This window comes from Triturus cristatus, chromosome 4_2 (genome assembly GCF_964204655.1).
Source record: "Triturus cristatus chromosome 4_2, aTriCri1.1, whole genome shotgun sequence".
NCBI lineage: Eukaryota > Metazoa > Chordata > Amphibia > Caudata > Salamandridae > Triturus > Triturus cristatus.
The window spans coordinates 839,914,631-839,933,894 of NC_140586.1; the positions used below are offsets into that span (position 1 = coordinate 839,914,631).

Below are 19,264 nucleotides of genomic sequence, written 5' to 3' on the forward strand. Positions count from 1 at the left end.
CACAGCGGGGCATGCCTCCGGTGGATCACTTCGACCACTCGAGATAAAACTCATCTCCCACTATTCTCTGTCCGCCAGTATGTAGCAGGGAACACAGGGAGGAACGTTTAGTTGAGGGGGTGTTTTCCACTTCATTACATGTTTCCTCAAATACCCTTGATTCCTCAACTCTTGAGGAAGATTCGCCTGACTGAACCCAAATAATTTTCTTTAATCTGACCTAGTCAAGAATGGTGGAACTTTTCCTGTGTCTCTTAATTAGTCTACCGGTCTAATCTTGCCGGGAGAATCTTCTCTCACAGGCTTAGGGACAGGTATTGCATGTCAACCTTTATGCCTGGTGTTTGGGCAAGGGAACCCAAGCTGCTTCCTGTTGCTGCCTGAGATGGTCCATGTTATATTGTCAGCTTGTTGCCTCTCCACAAAATCAGTCTATTCTTGAAGATTGGAGACATTCATCCATCTGGGTGTGGAGCAGAATGTAGACCTCATGATGGCTTGGCTGTCAGAAGTTCTTCGTTTTGTTCTATTACCTGCCCAGTTGGCTTGTGCAGTGGGCTCTGTCAAAGGATACAATCCTGCGTTGTTTGTATTTATTTGCCTTCCAGATAAGCCATACCTCTTCAAACCCCGTGTAGTGATCAGGTTCTTGAATGGATTGACGCACATGTTCCCACTTGCACTATTTGTTATGCCCCAATAGGATTTGAAAACTGTTTTGATTTTTTTTTGTTTGTTTAATAGGTACGCCCTTTGAGCCCCTTCTTAGTTGTCAGTTACAATTATTGACCTTCAAGACTAGTATACTTGTGGCTTTTACCTCCGTGAAATGCGTCTGGGAGTTGCAGGCACTGTGTTTTTGCCCACCTTTTACATGCTCATAGCTGTACAAACTGGTCATCAGGACTTAAGCAGCTTACTTCCCCAATGTGTGGACACCTTTCTATATGGGGCAGTCCATTACCCTGCCTTATCTCTACCCTCCACCTCATCCCACCAAGGAAAAGGAGAGGCTACATCAGCTGAACCCCGTAGGGCAGTTCGTTGTTATAATCCAGGAGATCAAGTCTGAGAGCCAGCTCTTTGTAGGGTATGCAGGCCACAAAAAACGGCAAGGCATTCCAGAAGAGGATGTTGTCTTGCTTGATCATTCTATTTATACAGATGTGCTAGGACAAATAGGATTCGCATGAGCAAATCCACTCTTTTTCCACCAGAGCAAAGTCTTACACTGCAGCGTTGGCTAGGAGTGTTCCTGTGGCTGAGATTCATAATGGAACGGTCACAAGCTTTCCCTCACACTTTTTCTTAGCATTGTTGCTTGGATTCCGAAGTGAAGTGGGATCACTGTTTTTCACGATCGGGGGTCCAGGCTTTTCACGTCTAACAATTCCTTCAGTCCCACCACCTTCGTGGAGATATTACTATAGAATCTTTTCAATATGTGAGGAATCTGCAGGTAGAAGTATCCATCAGAAGTACAAGTTTGTTACTTAAGGTGACTATCTCTCTAGTGCATATGCCATTAACCTGGAGATTTTTCACCGATTCCGCCCTCCTCATTCTGAAGGCTGATCATAGACCACATCTTAAAAAGGTTTCAGTCTAGCTGTTTCAATGCACTTCCACGATTGATCTGTCATTTCCTCGCCTCTAAGTCGAAGGGTACAGCAAAACTGGGCAGGGAACTCGGACGTCGGTGCACCAAGATGGGCACTGTATGGCTATAGTTACATCGCTCCAGCGTATTGTTTGGCACAGCGATGGAGGCAGCTCCCCTGATGGTATGGGACATCTATGAAAATTTTCAAAATTATTCAACAGGTCAGAATTGAGCAGGTAGATGGTATCCACAAGAAAGATTGTTACTGAAGGGAACGCAGAGTTGTGCTTTTCTTTAATGATCCACCTTTTTACTCTGGTATGTTCTTGGAGGATTGCAGAGTGAGTATGATGACGACGAAGATGTGACTCTCCTATTTACTTCTCCTTCTTTACAGGTGGTGGATTCCGGGATAGCCTGGCAGACATCTCTGAGGAGCTGTGTCCCAGCTCAGCCGACTGCTCATTACCTCTCCCCTTTTTTGTACACACATCAAACCAGGTATATGACTCTTTCCTCTTCAATAGCAATTTACCCAGTGATGCAAGTTAATTGTGCAGGCAGACTCTATTGATAAATTATAGTTCTGTAACACTTTCGCATGTCAGTCTGGTTAACTCGGAGCTCTAGTTACAGACTGAAAAGCATCCAGTGTTAATAAAATCTTTATCGTTGGGTGGTCACATTATGCAACTCTTGTTAAGTGTGTTATTTGTGAACAGTACATTTACTTAGGGGTTGGGTTACTATGCACAGCATGTTTAGCTGTAGATACACATACTTTCCATATTCCTGCCATCTGTTGTTTGGCTCGGAGGTTAGCAACTTGTTGTTCTTCGAAGAAGTCTGAGTTGCAAGGTCTAGGGGCCTCCACCTATCAATGTTAATGCACATTGACATTGGCTCCATTGTTATGTTGTGTTTTTTGCCACCGTCAGGTTTGGACGTGTTTCACCAAGCTCTGGGTCAACGTGATCTTTGGGCCCATTCAGATCGTCTTTCCCCATCGGTATTGTACATTTTGCGTTCTCCTTCTCATTTCGGTTCTTCATGCTCCTCTCATCTGATTAGACGACTGAGACTTCTTCCATGACCTGCTCGGGGCCTTTTTCCAGACAATTCAACCACAATAATGCCCTGTGCATAATGGAAAGGACTCCATTCAGAAACTGCCCACAATGTTGCACCAAATATCAATGGGTTGACCTACACAAGGGGTGTAATATTTGTCCGTCCCTGGAGCACCATGAGTCCTCCAATGAAGCTTGTCTTGGTTTCTGCTGCAAAAAGACTCTTCACTACCATCGAAACAGGTGACTTGCTTCCAACTCCATGATGAAGCAGCAAGGCGACTACACACCGAATCTCTTCAGCGAACAGGACATCAAAGCCGATCGCCAGCTGAGGCACAGGTCTTCTCGCCCGAGGCCAGCTCAGGCTCCAACGGCCAGGTTGTTGAAGTGTCACACGCACCTGGTAACCAATTCGAAGATGGCTGTGTTCAGTACGACCTTGTTCACTCTCAACCATGGTACCGAACCGAGGCCAAGCACCGTCCTCAAGGGGGTCAGGCATCGAGCCGTGAAGCCAGAAACTGGGCTTTTGTTCCACTACTGCTTCAAGACCGTGGTCGGCACTAACACCATGCTTCGGACCCGGCACCAAGCCAGCAACCAGTTGCAAAGCAAATCCTGATTTCCCTTCTGACTGCACCCTCTGCGCTGGGATCGAAGACTCCTTCGAAGCTCTCTTCAGCTCCAAAGCCCTGAGCACCAGAAGTGATCAGACACTCTGTGGTGCCAAAACTTTTGGCAACCAGGACACCATCTTCTGTCAACTCCAAGGAGCAGGAACAGTCTGTCTTCAAGCAGCTGTAAGAGGAACTTGACTTCAGACACAAACTGATCCATATCCACCCTGAAACTGGTCAATCCTTGCTCACCCGCCTCCTAAGCCCAAGGACTCTGTTCCTCCAGAAGGGAACCTCACCTTCGAGGAAGCTCTCAACCTGCAATCAGAGCCGGTGTCTAATATGAGTAGGAGACATGACAAGTTCAGCACCATTCCTCATCCTCTCCTTCCTTCTCTACTTCCCCTCCTTCTGTGCCTCCCCTCACTCCACCTAGCTTTACTGCTTCTTAACCTCTGCCTCACTGCCCACAGGGATCACCACATTCTGACTGGGAGTACAGACCCTGATCTGTATCCTGCACGACCATCACCATCTGACGACACCACCTCTTATCATGAGGTGCTCAGCAGGGTTCAACAGGGTGGCCACCTACCATAAAGTAGAGAAGCACAAGGCCCCAGAGAACGATAATTTCCTCATGGCGATGCTCTCATCCACCCAATGCGCCAAGTTGTATCTCCCCGTACTCGGTGGCATGCTGAAGCCCACTTTGGATATTTTTACGGAGCTGATCAAGACCGTGGTTATCACCTTGATGATAGATAGGAAGTACAAGGCTTGGACCTTGCGTACATCAGGGGAAAGTTACAACCAGACTAACTTGTGTTTTACGCCGCTCATAAACGTGCAAACGCTCAGGGTACAGGCGAGGCACCTCTGCTGGACAAGGAGAGCAAGAAGACCAATAACCATCGGCAAGTAGTTCGACTTGCTTTCCCGTTATCACAGGGTGCACTTGAATGAAATGGAGGAGCTCCTCCAACACCTCCCTGACTAGTACCGTGAGAGAGGTCAGGACCTCGTTTCCGAGGGTAAGCTCATCTCTAACACCTACATCCAGTGTGCCATCCATGCTGCTGACACTGCAATGCATGGTATCAACTAGTACTCTGATACGTCAACATGCATGGCTGCGTGTCAGTGGCTTCAGGCTAGGGGTGAAGCAGCATTTGCTCAACCTGCCCTTCAACAGAGAGCACCTTGACCTCTTTCCAGAGGCTACAACCTCTGTGGACCACTCCCCGCTGCTGCGTCCGTAGGGGCTACAGGGGTAATAACTCTATGGGCAAGGGAGGTGCCACCAAAGGAAGTGCCCCACCAAAGCAGTGACCTGCTTGTGTGTCTCCCAACCAGGCCACACCCCACCGCACACACGTCTGAGGATGACTCCAATGTTTTTCCTCATGGTGGGTGGAAATCACCTCAGACCAATGGGCCCTCATCATCAGTCACAAACATCGAACCTCACAAGTACACCCTCTTCCTTCAACACCAGCACCTCCTTCAAGATCCAGTAGACCCTCTCCTTTTAAGAGAATCTGTAAAGTCTGTGCCGTCACACCTGCAAGGCAAGGGAGTGTACTGTCTCTACTTCCTCATTCCCAAGAATGATGGGTCCCTCAGACCTAAACTCAACCTTAGGCCCCTCAACAAGTATATCGTGGCAGAAGACTGTCATATGATCACACTCATGGATGCCTCCTACTGCTGCAGCAAGATGACTTCATGACCCTCTTAGACCTGAAGGAGGCCTACTTTCACATCCCGATTCACCCCGCTTGTGGGAAAGAGTGTTTTTGTTGCAATTCCCCCCCACACTTCTTGTCTGGCTATTGATGCAACTGTGACTGTAGAGTACTAGGTCCCCGCTGTCCAGGTTCCCAGTACCAATGTTCTTTCCCTAAAACTGTGCCAGTATCATATCCCCCTGTAAGTCCCTAGTAAATGGTACCCTGGTACCTAGAGCATGGGGACCAAAGAGGGTCCCCTAGGATCCCCTCACCAGGGTCATGCTGGCTGCCATTGCAGCCTGCATGCCTTGGTGCGGACAAAAACGACAAAAGTCCACACTGCCTGTGTGTCATGTCCAAGCAGCACTGCCCAAAGTATAGGTAAGTCACTCCTCTAGCAGGCCTTACAAGCCCTAAGGCAGGGTGTACTGTATCTCAGGTGTGGGCATATCTGCTGAGCATATATGCCCCTACAATATCTAAGTCTTTTCTGAAATATTGTAAGTGCCAGTGAATCCATAGAGAGTACATGGGCTGGAAACTCGACAACTCAAGTTCCCCAGCACCATGATGACTTCCAAACAACTCCTTTCAACAATCCCAAACTGATGCCAGTGTGGGATGTATTGAAACATGTACCTAGAGGGCAATTCAGAGGTGCCCCCTGAAAACTTACCAACCCTGGTGTGGTCTCTGATTGGCTTTAAGCAGCCTGCCACCACCAGACATGTTTCCGGACCCCTGGGTCGAGAGCCTCTGCTGTCTGAGGCTAGAAACAAAGCACTTCCTGGGCAGAGGTGTCACCTCTCCTCCCATAGGATGAGCACAGTGCTCGAGAGGGGAGCTTCAAAGGCCTGGCTGCCTTTGTAATGCAACCCCAGCCTCTGCTGCTAGCAACAGACATGAGAACTAGTGGGAAAACCAAGATAGAATAGGAGGTGTGCCCCCCTCTTCGCCAATTCCACACTCGGTTGCTGGAGGCGAAGTTAAGCAAATTGTTCAGTGCCCACCATCTTGAAGATAGTAGGACTTATCTAGTCAACGATAGGGCTATGCCCCCTCCCACTGGAGCGTGGCATCATAGTTGGTGTAGACACACCATGTAAGGAACCCATTGGTCCCTACCTGTTATGCCCTTTAATCTAGTATTTAAGTGGCTCCCCCTGACCCTGAGATCAGATTTCGATGACCTACGAAGAAGACCTGTGCTGCAGCGAAGCCTGAACACACCAGCTGACTTGGCCGCAGCCCTATCCGCAGTCTCAAAGACCCAATTGATGAAGAACGGCTTCCCCCCGCAGACTAGTGACCTCCAGAACCCTGGGAGGACTGCCTGCCTTCAATTAAGACTCCTAATCTCCTGTGGACAGCGGACCTGTCCAGAAGAAAACCTCCGCAAAGAAAAAGAACTCTGCCCTGGGGAATCGTGAACTCTCCTCCAGATCCACCTATGCACTCAACGCCCTCGGCCCGAGTCCAAGAAGCCCACTGGTCATGCAAAGGTTCCACAGTGCTTCTGAGCCAAGTTCACCTTGGGCTGATCCTTGCCGGACTCTTCCTCGACACCTGCATCCTCAACTTGAAGAGTCCCCCTGACCGCGACCTGCCTGGTAAGAGATTTCCGATGCCTAAGGACACCCCTGCACCCGAAGCTCTTGGGCCTTGGGGACCTCAACCATCGGTGTCCCTACGTCCCCTAGCACCCCTAATTACCTGGTAAGCTGTGGGTTTTCTTTGTCTGGCCTCTCTGCTCGAGCCTGCAGCCTTTTTCAAACCAATCTCCTCCATTTAAAAGCTTTGGCACTCTGCATCCGTCCGCCCCAGTGCCGCTGTTGGTGTAAGTTTGGTGCTCCTTGTGGCCTCCCCTGTGCTTACCTTAAAACGAGGAGATCAACCCTAGACACCGCTTTAGTCACCTGGGAGCAGCACATCTTCAGTCACCCTCAGTCTCCATTGTTTAACATTGGGTGTCCGACCGAGACTGTCACCTCTTCACCCGGCCGCCCCTGTGCTGCTGGTGGTGCACCTTTGGTCCCAACTTGAACCTTGCCCGGTGCTGACATTAAACCCCGAAGACTGGATTTGTAAATCGTGTACTTACCTGTGAAACTGCCTCATTGTTTCCCTCATAGGTTAAGATTGCAACGCTTGAAAATTGCATTTGCAAAGTATAAAGTAATTTTCCTGAAAAACGTACTTAACTTTTGCAAACTTCTTAATCTTAAAATAAATTTTGAAAGAAGCTTATTTTCTAAAATCGGTGCAGATCTCCTTTTTGAGTTGTGTGTTCTATAGTAGTCACTGTGTGCATAACAAATGTCTTATCCTCCTCTGTATTATACCTAAGGTTGCTCACATACACTACCACCAATAGAGCACTTTGGGTTTACATTGAGCCCTATACACTTCTGGGGGAATCTCTGGACTCTCTGCATGATATAACCACTTAGTGGTATACCATATACAGAGCCATCTTCCTACACTGCTCACTTCCAGTTTCTCCGGTTCATAAGTGGTCAGCATTATGAATTCATAGCGCTGCCTTCTGGGGGTCGCCATCATGCCTAGAGCGTTCACCAAATATCTTGCAGTTCTGGAAACGCACCTCGGGCACACTGACATCCACGTCTTCTGCACCTCGACGACTGGCTGATCAAGAGTGCAATCCGCTCCGGTGCTAAGCTCACACCTAGGCCAGCCTTGACCTTCATGGTCTAGGGTTCACTATCCATGCCACAAAATCCCACCTCCAGCCTCTACAAACCCACCTGTTCTTAGGGCCAGTCCTCAACTCTTTATTTGGGAAAGCTTTCCTGACATTGCTCACTTTCAGCCCGATCGTTCGGTAAAAATCAGAACAGTCATGCGCCTCCTCGGCATGATGGCCTCTTGCATTGCCGTAGTTCTTCATACCAGGTTACATATGCACCTGTTGCAGGAGTGCTTTGCAGTGGTCACTGAGAGGCGCTAGTGTTGTTCTTGGGCTGCACTCCTCGCTCAATGCAGACGTATACAACCAGCAACCTGTTGCAGGGACGGCCCTTTCTCGCTTATTTCCACAGGTGACCGTCACAACTGACTCTTCTATCACTGGGTGGAGGGCAGGGGGTGCACTTGCACAAGCTCACTGCCCAGGGTCTATGGGCGCTCCACCAACAGTCTCTACACAGTGGCTGCTCCTCCGCTAAGGTGGAGGAGTATCGCCCCACTACTCGTGCAGCAGTGTATAAAAAAAAAAGCATTTGCAATGCAATAGGTCTCGCATGTGCAAGAGTTAGAGATATTGGTATTGTCAATATCAATGTGTTGTATCTATGTGTTTTGTAGTGGATTAGATGTATATGATTTGAAGTGGAATCATGTAGCCTGAATTGGAACGGTTAGTTGCGAAATAGTGTGGGGTGGAATTGTGTGGTGTATTTGTGTTTTGGAATTATGCAATATGGTGAATAGATAGGTGTGAGCTGCATAGAATAGATGGAAAGAAATATAGAGTGGAATAGATAGTTTGTGCAAGAAGTGGGGAATGAAGTCTAGATAGAGGAGAATAAAGTGTGTGAGAAAAAGAGAACTAAGGGGAGAGTAGACCAGATGCATAAATAGGGAGCACCTTTGTATGTCGAAGAGAGCTTATGAAGGAGGAGAGTGTGGGTTTGAGGGATGGAAATGTTGATAGGGTACTGGAAGGAAATTGTGCTTAAAGACCTGAATTGAACTAATAGAGTGTCGGAAAGAGTGCATGAACGAGCGAGAGAGGTGTGAGAGTGTACGAGAGAGAGATGAGTACGAGGGGCATCCCGGGGTGGGGGGACAAGAGATAGAATTTTGCACAGCGTGAGGTGATATAGGAAGGTAATATGTTTGACCAGGTAGTATAGAGAGGAGGCTAGGAGTGTTAGGAGAATTGTGAGATGAGAGGAGGTAGTGGAAGAGTGAGGGAGAGATGGGACAGTGGGTGTGTGGTGGAGAGATGATCGGGTTGGTGAAAGTGCAAGTTTGAGATGTGTTTTGGAATTGTGCGGTGTGGGATTGTGTGAAATGATGTGTTTTGAATTATGTGGATAGTAATTAAATGGTGTGAACTTCAGTGGAACTATGTAGAGTGCAGAGTGTGAATTTGTGTGGGTGCAAACAGCGATAGGAGTCGGCGGGGGTTAAACTTTCAAAGTTTGAAAGTGCTTTGGTACACAGCTGTCTGGGCAGAAATGGCCCTTGGCTCGACCTAGATTATTTCTACTACCACTTAACCCTTGTTATCTTTGTACTTCATGTCAGCAGCTAGGCAGGACTGCTGCAATTCAAGAGTTGTATGGGGAACTACAGTTGGGCCAAAGTCCCCTCTGTAGGAAGGTGGAATCTGACTGCATGGCTACCCCCACTTTTGTCCTGGTGTTTTGCTGGTTTTCGACTTAGACTGGGGTCCAGATTAGCAGGATCCCAGTCAGACTATCTGCTTTCTCCCTAAATTGGTTATGCATGTACTTTAGGTACACTCCAGATTGGATTCTGGGGTACCCTTATCTGTCCCTAGTATATGGTATACTATGTACCTAGGACATAGGTACCCCAGAGGCCTCCCAGGGGCTGCAGCATGTATTATGTCACCCCTGAGAGACCATTCAAACTGACACCACAGGTCTGCTACTGCAGCCTGTGTAAGTTGGTGCATGCACCCCTTACTTAGATATAGGTTCACTATATCTATTCTAAATCACTGCACATATAAACCTACCAGTCACCCCTATGGCAGGCTTTAACAATCCTGAAGGCAGGGTGCTGGGTGTAATGTGAGAGGGTGCCCATGCATGAGCAGAGCCCCTCTGCAGCCATCGGAACCTATTTCCCGGGGTTGTTTGTGATGCAGCCAACCATATATATTTAAGTGCATTATAACCTTGCGGTAAATGGTAACTTTAAAACGGCTGCTTAGGCCTGACAATAGGTTTCCTGTCACAGGGAGGTGTGATCACCTCCCAGACAGGATTTAGTGTATTGGGGCTGGGTGGGTACACACAGAGTGCTTTGATGTTTGCACTGGGGGCACATTTGGTGTCCCTGTGCATAGTCCAGCTCAAACCGGTTGCAGAAGCCATTTGCTCCTGCTCTGGCGCGAAACTGGACAAAGGACATTGGTGTAGCCACCCCTCTGTCCTGACCCTCCCATAGGTGGGTCCCCAGAGTTTGTCCCACCCCTTCCTTGGGTATAAAGTAGGAACCCCTGACTACAGGACTTTAGATTTAACTGGACTAAACTCTGCTACAGAAACCAAGTACTTTGACGATCTACTTGAAGAATCTCCCTTGGAGTAAAGGAGTTACTCCCCTGCAAGGCAGGCAACTTTAACGCATCTTACTTGTTTGCATCTCCCGAGCTCCTGAGGACTCCGAAGATTTCTGCAACACAGGAGGTGGGTTCCTGAGCATCCTCGAGGTCGATCAGTTCTCTCTGTAATCCTGAGACTCGTATCCCTTGTGGGGACCGTGCAACCCAAACCCCTGGGTACCGTGTACTTTTGCAGCAGCATATGCTTTTCGGCGATCCCTGAGGCTGTGCTGTGGGCTACTTGTAGTCCTGACCCGAGCAGTAACTCCACCGAAGATTTCCGGCCTACACTTCACAAGTTTTCCATGGGCTGGTATTTTGGGATTCAGCTCGAGGTCCCTTAGCGATCCCTGGTCTGTTGGCCTGTGGGTCCCTGTGAAGGTAACTTTGACTTTCAGTGGGCTTTCCTGGTTGCTTCAGACGTTCCCTGTCTCTCCATTGCTTGGAGAGTCCCCAGTGCCTTGCTGGTCCTCACCAAAGCTTCTTTACTCTGCCCGCGTGGGTTGCAGTTGCCAAGGCTTGTTGGTGTTCAATCCGGACACTGACCCCCCCAGCACTCTACATCCTTTCGTGGGACAGCTCACCTCCGGACTTTGGTTGACGTCTCCTGGTCCCCGTGGCTGCAGAGTCGAGCATCGCATCCTCTCACCTGAAGCACCCGACATCGGTGGGCATTCGTCTATCGTGCCCCTGGTCACCCTGAAGTGACCCAGACTCTGTCCCCTCTGCTATCAGGTTCTTCTCACCTCGGATCCAGGCTTGGATCCCACCGGACACTTCATCTTCCGGGCAGCAGCACTTTTTCGCATCACGCCATTGAAAACGACGAAGGTTTCCAACTTCACTTGACCCCTATGCACCCGGCTCCTCTGGGATAGGTAACATGGGTACCTTGGTACTCTCAACGGTGCTGGCCTTAGAACCTTCCATGTTTGAAAGGGTTTGCTTAAAGTCCTCTCCGAAGTGTCCTTAATCTCTAAAATTCCAACCGCGACTTTCCCATAGAGTTCTACGGAGCTCGCGCCTGTGTTCACACACTGCACCCGTCCTCCGTGGGTCCCCTGTGTCACTACTTTGGGTGGTTCCTTGGGGTCCCAGCGATCCTACGTGCTCTAGGCACTGTGTCTAGTTAAGTCGTGGTTGTTATACCACTTTCTTAGTATATGGTTCGGTCTCCCCCTGGAGCCCCCTGTGTATTGTGCTATTTACTGTCGTTCTAGTGATTTAATATTATGTGCTTTGGGCTCTATTCTCATAAAGAGATTAGTAGATAATGTTTAGTAATAAATACATATTTTTCATAATAACACTTGTGTGGTTCTCCTTTCATTTGGTCATTCAGGAGGTTATGATCTGGTAAAACAAGCTGCTTTACATTCCTTCGAGACTTAGCCTGAAGGCTGCTCTCCATAGCTACCACTAGGATAGCTTTCAATAAAGGTTGTCTTTAACCTGATCATCAATAAGGGTCGTTTGGACTGGTGCAAAGTGCCCACTTTAATTGGTGGACAGCATATACCAGGCCAACTTCTCACACCCTCTTTAAGGTAAGGGGGATATAGAGATGGTGGGTGAAGTGGTAATAAAACAGCATGACAGAAGAACACAGACATGGGGTGAAGCAGAAGAAAGGAAGGAAAAAAGAAGAGTGGATGCTGGGTCAACGAAGAATGGATAGAAATGAAACAAAAGGAACAAAAAAATAGATAAAATGATAAAATGAGGGCACATCGAAGAGCACGAAAGATAGAAGGGCCGTGAGAGGCACAAAAGGCTGTGAGTCTACAAACTTCCCCCGTTATTATGAGATGCTCTATATTTGGGGTGCTCAGTTGGATTCTGCATGGCACAGGTTTTTCTTCTTGGAATCTAGAAACCAGATCAGCCCGGAACAACATGCGACATGGGGTACATATTTAATATAATGTGTGGTATAGTGCTTCAAAAGTCCACAGAAAGCTGGAATCCTAAAGAAACGGAATCAGCAAGTCTATAGAAGTCACTTCACAAGAAAATCTCATGAGTAAAGGAAACATGGTCCGGGTACACTCAGAGACCGCTCTCAATGAGCATTACAACCCTTTATAGAGTACACAATATTACTTTTTCCAGCATAACCAATGAAAATATGGCAAAGATTTCCTTGTACGGGACTTCAAACATTGCTGTCCAGATGACCCCCAAGGATTAGCTTTATGCCTGCAAAGTAAACAGAGCAGCCAAAGGACAAACATCTAGGCCTGCGGCGGAAGCAGGGTGCAGATACCCATTCCCAGCCAATTAACAACGACTTGTGGAGCAGTGGTAAAGGCGCCACCCAGCACCAAACCCCGGCCAGTCGCAGGTAGAGCTGTGGGGCACCAAAGTGGAGACTGTCACAGACTGCGCACACTTCAGCATGCCTTGCCCTTGGGTTATATTGGGCCCCCAGAGAAGCCCTCTCCCTCCCCTTCTGCACTCTAAACAAGATGTCCCAGTCACAGGGAATGATGTTAACCCAATCTGTGTTGAATCTCACAAATCCATATCCGGAAGAAGCCAGAACTCAATCATGTATTCCGAAGACCAAAACAAAGCCACTAGACCACCTCCTTGAATTAAAGAACGGCACTATTCCCATTGCTTGGCTCTCTGCAGTATTAGACCAGTATTATTAAATGTGCTCCTCCTGCCTTTTCATAATGTGAGCCCCAGGCTGCATGGCACCTGCAGATAATGCGTTCAGTTACCTTGTGTAATTTATTCTGAGGCAATGCACAAGTGTTCAGATATTGAAGGATTCCGACACGACTTGAAATAAAATAGTATAAAAGTGCACTCGTGTTTGTCTTAATCGCATATGCCCTCCCTAGTTTAGTGAAATATGCTCCCTGTTCCTGTTAATTTCATCTTCGGCAGTAAAGTGCAAAAGTTACCGTTGCACCCTACAGTATTAATTCATAGTTTGGCGCAAGGGAAATGGCTGGACAGTGCAAGACGATCACATCACGGGAAGGATCGCAAGAGCACGTCTGTGATACGGTTAATCTTCGCATCGAGCAGAGGTGCAACTAGGGCGAGGTGGGCATTTGGAAAAGAAAGGCATGCGGCAGTTATTGTTTAAAGCGTGCCGCGCTGCCAAAGAAAAATGTTTTTAAAAAAACACAAAAAGGTGCAATTTGGTCAAGCCGCGCATTTTGAAAATATCACACGTGCCCGCCATTGCTACTACTACGCTGGTAAAAAAACCAAAAAAAACAAAATAGAGTTGGGCGAGCCGTGCACAACAAAAGGAAAGTTGCACAGCTACCATTGTTAGAGTCCAAGCATAGCCTGCTGCCCTGCAAAAGAAGAACAAGTAGTCCCCAAACGGATAACACTTATGAGAGTAAGGGAACAGTAATTAGCCGGTGCTCCTCTGATAAAACCGCAAATGATGTATCAGAGCGGGAACCAATAAGGAGCAAGGAAACAAAATGCAACGAACGAATTAGCCAATTGCAAGAAGCAGCCCATATTGCCACATTACACTCCGGTAGAGTGTTTACAGGGTTTACAGCAGGTCTCGAAGAGACAGCGCATGTGCTGCTTTGCTCGACCTAAAAATGATCATAACATAAGTTATCTCTGTTATTATCATTTTTTTTTTCAGCCAGGTTGGGCTGGGTTCCTGTGAGGTCCAGGAGGAGGAGTGGTTGCTGCACGCTCCAAAGTGCGCAGGACTGTTTGGACGGCCTTCTCTGGCCAGCCAAGTAGTCCTACGCACTTTACATGTTCCTCACCAGGCTGCATTACCTAGCCTGCTGAGAAACATTCAAACCCTCCCAGGTCCCGTCTTAGGGCCAAGCTACGGCGCTCAAACCAATCACAACAAGAATGTAAGTACGTTTTTTATTTTGTAATGCTCCCTGCGTAACCCCACTTCGCCCCTGCCCCTCTACTTTTGTTCCCTGCCAGCCGCTACTGTCTCCACATCAACTACCATGAGTTATTGTCCATCTAACTAGCACTCAGTGCTTTCCTCTCTCACATCCATAACAAGGTAGTCCTCATTCGCACCGAGAAAATGACTGCCATGTACTATCTCTAGAAGCAAGGTGGGACTCGCTAACCACAGTTGTCCATGCTGGCTCAAAAACCTTGTAGACCTGCTCAGGAGGATGCAGCTATAAGTCCCCAAGTTGGAACTCCAATAAACAGTCCTAATTCTCTATTTCCGCTGTTGGGGTTTTACCAAAGTACATATCTTCGCCACCGCCGAAAACCCCAAATGCCCATGCTTCGTCACCAAATACCCACCCCCGCAGTCCCTAGGCAATGAACTAAGGCTGAACTGGTCAGGGACAATTGCCTACGCTATCTGAAAGAAACACGTTAGTTAGATTCCTCACCTTAGAATATCCCCAGGCGTCAGACTGGATCCGGAAGATTTTTCGTCAGCAATACCCCTTGCGCGTCGCTAGGCGTCGTCTGCGGCTCCGCGTCCGTCGTCGGCGTCGTGCGCCGGGATGACGTCGTCGGAGTACTTAGACGCCGCCCTCGCGCGCTGACGTCAGTTCTTCTTTTTTCCGCGCCAGTAAGCGCAGATCCGGGAGAGCTACCCCTTTTAGTCTTTTTTGACTAAATCTTTTTTGATCACTTTTGATCCTTGTCTGTCGACATCTGGTGCCGGTAGGATGCCTGGGTTCAAGGCTTGCGAGGATTGCCATCGACTGATGTCGGTGACCGACCACCACCGCCGGTGCCTCTACTGTTTAGGCCCCGACCACGACGCGGAGTCGTGTTCCGATTGCCAGGCCCTGACTTCGAAGGCTCGGCGGGAGCGGTCCCGCAAGCTTCTCGAGCTTCGCCACTCGGCTCCGCGTCGTGCGCGATCCCGGTCCAGGAGGAGGTCCAAGGATCGCTCGCGGAGCCCTAGCCGACGCCACCATCGATCGTCGGGCTCCAAGTCGTCGGGTAAGTCCAAACGCTCTAAGAAGTCCAAGCGGCGACATCGCTCTTCGGACTCCCCTCGCTGGTCGCGCGACTCGGCCGAGGGTCCCAGTGGTTCCACCCCCGCGGCTCCGGCGGAGCCGCAGGCGCCGCGCCCGTCCCCATACCCTCCGGTCCCTGGGACTAACGCGACGCCGGCGGAGGTCAGTGCCTTCCTCTCGGCCATGAGGAGCCTGGCCCCGCCGTCGACGCCCGCTGGCGCGCCTTCGGGCCCCGTGGGCTCGACTGGGCGACCCTGCCTGCCGGCGGCTTCGGCCCCGGCGCCGTCGACGACTCCGGTCTCGACGCCGCAGGTCCCCGCGGGGCCCATGCCTGGGCCCCCGTCGACGCCGGTTGACCTAACCACTCCTCCACCGGCGCATGAACCACCGACGCCGTCACCGGCGCCGCCGGCGCAGACGCCTACACCTCCGGTGCCGCCGACGCCGCCGCCGTTGCTGCCGACGCCGGACGGCGTCCAACCCCAGTTTAGCCCTATTCCGGACCCGGCGCCGCAACGGCGTCGACCGACGCCGCGTCCGGCGCCGCTTGAGACCCTTCATCTCTACAGTCCGGCTCCGATCATTCCTCCTGTTTATCAGGAATCGGACGACGGGGGCGACTGGGAGGGGTTTGAGGACCCTCTGGCTGTTCAGTCGCAGCTTTCACAGGACTGGGCAGATGAACTGGGGGAGGCCAGTGGTCTTGATACATCGCCAGACACTGGATTCACTTCTCCTCCGACTGTGGCTTCGGAGGAGGGTGCAGCATTTTCTGTGGTGCTGCGCAAGGCGGCCGCAGCCCTTGGGCTCGAGCTGCCTGCCGTGGCTGTGAGGACTAACCTCCTCACTGAGGTGCTTCAAACCGCAGCAAGCTCCACTGAGCCTCTGCTGCCGTTCAATGAGGCCCTCACTGACGTTCTGCAGGGCACCTGGTCCAAGCCCTCCACAGTTCCTCCTGTGGATAGGAACGTCGCCAGGCGCCACCGCCCTGCTCCGGGCGACCCCAGTTTCCTGTCCCAACACCCCACCCCGAGAGTCTGGTTATCCAGGCCTCTACCTCCCAATCCTCCTTCCCGACCGCTCCGCCGGACCGGGATTCCAAGAGACTCGAGCAGTTTGGCAAGAAACTGTTCTCGTCCCTTAGTTTGGGCCTGCGGTCTTTAAACACCGCCTGTCTCTTGGACCGTTATTCCCATTCTCTGTGGGATACGGTGGAGGACGTGCTGCCCCTGTGTTCGGAGGAGGTCCGGACACGTCTTAACCAGGCTTTGGCCGATGGGAGGGATGCAGCGCGGCACGCCATACGATGTGAGCTTGACACCACGGACTCGCTGGGTCGGGCGATTTCCACCACGGTGGCACTCCGTCGCCACGCCTGGATGCGGTCCACGTCATTTTCCGGGGATGTCCAGAACACCCTCATGGACATGCCCTTTGATGGCACTCGCCTGTTTGGTGAGAAGGCGGACAGTGCGCTGAACCGCTTTAAGGACTCCCGGGCTACGGCCAAGTCCTTGGGCCTCTCTGCTCCGCGGGCGCACACCTCCGCTTTTCGCCCCTTTCGTGGCCAAGGAAGGGGCGCCTCCTCACGTCCGCCCAGCCACCAGCCGCAGAACCAACCTGCGCGCGGTCGCGGACGTGGTTTCCGCCGTGGCGGATCTGGAGGATGACGTGGTCAGCCCACATCCACCCCGGCAGCATCCGCCTCAAAGCCTTCCTAGTCCGAGCTTTCAGGCCCATTCCACGCCAGTGGGCGGCAGAGTTCGCCATCACCTGCTCCACTGGCGGTCCATTACATCGGACAGGTGGGTGCTGCAAATCGTCCGAAGGGGCTACTCCCTCCCCTTCGAGACGACCCCTCCAGCCATGCCACCGCAGCTCCACCGTATCTCGGGGGATCATTTGAATCTTCTCCGCGAGGAAGTTTCGGCCCTCTTGGCCAAGGGGGCCGTCGAGCGCGTTCCGAGTCCAGAAGTAGGTCGTGGTTGCTATTCCCACTACTTTCTGGTTCCCAAGAAGGGCAAAGGGGGCCTACGCCCCATCTTGGACCTCCGGAACGTCAATGCCTTCCTCCGAAAGGAAAGGTTCAAGATGTTAACCTTGGCTCAGGTTCTAGCTGCCCTAGACCCCGGAGACTGGATGGTAGCGTTGGACTTGCAGGACGCATATTTCCATATCCCCGTCCTGCCGGCCCACCGGCGTTACCTGCGGTTCACGGTGGGCCACGAGCATTTTCAGTTTACCGTGCTCCCCTTCGGCCTCACCAGTGCCCCTCGGGTGTTCACGAAAGTGATGGCGGTGGTCGCAGCTCATCTGCGCAGATCAGGGGTTCCAGTCTTCCCCTATCTCGACGACTGGTTGTTGAAGGCGGGCTCGCCCCAGGCAGTCGTCTCCCACCTCCAGACTACGGCGGATCTCCTGCATTTGCTGGGATTTTCCATCAACGTGCCGAAGTCACACCTGAGTCCCTCTCAACAGCTCCTCTTCATCGGAGCAGTTCTCGATTCGGCGCAGTTCCGGGTCTATCCACCGGAACAGCGGGTCCGGGATATACAGGCCCTGATTCCCATCTTTCGGCCTCTATCCTGGGTTTCGGTCAGGCTAGTGTTGCGGCTTCTGGGGCTGATGGCCTCCTGCATCCTACTAGTGCATCACGCCAGGCGGCGCATGCGGGCTCTGCAGTGGGACCTGAAGTTTCAGTGGGCCCAGCATCACGGCAACCTGTCCGACCATGTCTTGATCTCGGAGGGCACTGCACAACAGTTGCAGTGGTGGCTCACGGACCGCGATTGGGTCATGGGCAGGAGCCTCTCCCTTCCCCAACCGGAGCATGTCGTAGTGACGGATGCGTCCCTCCTGGGCTGGGGTGGCCATATGGGAGAGGCGGAGATCAGAGGCCTCTGGTCTCCGGCGGAGTCTCGTCTCCACATCAACCTGTTGGAGTTGAGAGCGATCCGACTTGCACTGAAAGCCTTCCTTCCCTCTGTCAGGGGCAGTGTCGTGCAGGTGTTCACGGACAACACCACCGCCATGTGGTATTGCAACAAACAGGGCGGGGTGGGGTCGTGGACCCTTTGTCAGGAGGCTCTGCGCCTCTGGACGTGGCTGGAACACCAGGGCGTCACCCTAGTGGTTCAACATCTGGCGGGCTCTCTGAACGCCAGAGCGGACGAACTCAGCCGCCAGTGCATGATGGATCACGAATGGCGTCTGAACTCCGAAGTGGCGCAAGGTCTCTTTCTGCAGTGGGGAGAGCCTTGGTTAGATCTATTCGCCACCGAAGAGAACGCGCAATGTCAGCAGTTCTGCGCGTTGGAATTTCCAAGGCGGCACTCGCTCGGCGACGCTTTTCGTCACGAGTGGAGTTGCGGTCTGTTGTACGCCTTTCCGCCTATACCACTTCTGCCCAGAGTGCTGAAGAAGATCAGGCACGACCGGGCCCAAGTCATCTTGGTGGCTCCGGATTGGGCACGAAGATACTGGTATCCCGAGCTACTCAGTATGTTGACCGATCCCCCGATACGTCTGCCCCTTCGGGAGGATCTTCTGTCGCAGCAGCAGGGGACGGTCCTCCACCCGAACCTGTCCAGCCTCCACCTCCATGCGTGGAGATTGAGCGGCGGCAGTTGATGCCATTTGACTTGCCTCCTGAAGTCTGTGATATCATTCTGGCAGCCAGGCGTCCCTCCACAAAGACGGTATACGCCTGCCGGTGGAACAAATTTGTGGCATGGTGCACAGCAAAGGCTGTGGATCCCCTTTCCGCCCCTCTTTCTGAGGTTCTTCTCTTTCTTCTTTCTCTGGCCCGGCAGGGCTCTGCCCTGGGCACCCTGAAAGGTTATCTTGCTGCCATCTCCGCCTTCTTGCGGCTTCCTGATCAGCCTTCTCTTTTCAAGTCCCCTGTGGTTACACGCTTTCTGAAAGGCATTACTCACACGTTCCCTCCTGTCCCTTTTGTAATGC

The 19,264-nt window shown here is 51.3% G+C and overlaps 1 protein-coding gene across 1 annotated transcript in view; it reads left to right on the plus strand.

Moving 5' to 3' along the window:
• Positions 1 to 19,264, plus strand: part of LOC146835223 (E3 ubiquitin-protein ligase HECTD3-like) — a 387,450-nt gene that overhangs the window by 214,932 nt on the left and 153,254 nt on the right. The window contains exon 13 of the mRNA XM_085602812.1: positions 2,001 to 2,104. Within this exon, the coding sequence (XP_085458938.1) occupies positions 2,001 to 2,104 (104 nt within the window). The remainder of the gene's footprint in view (positions 1 to 2,000; positions 2,105 to 19,264) is intronic.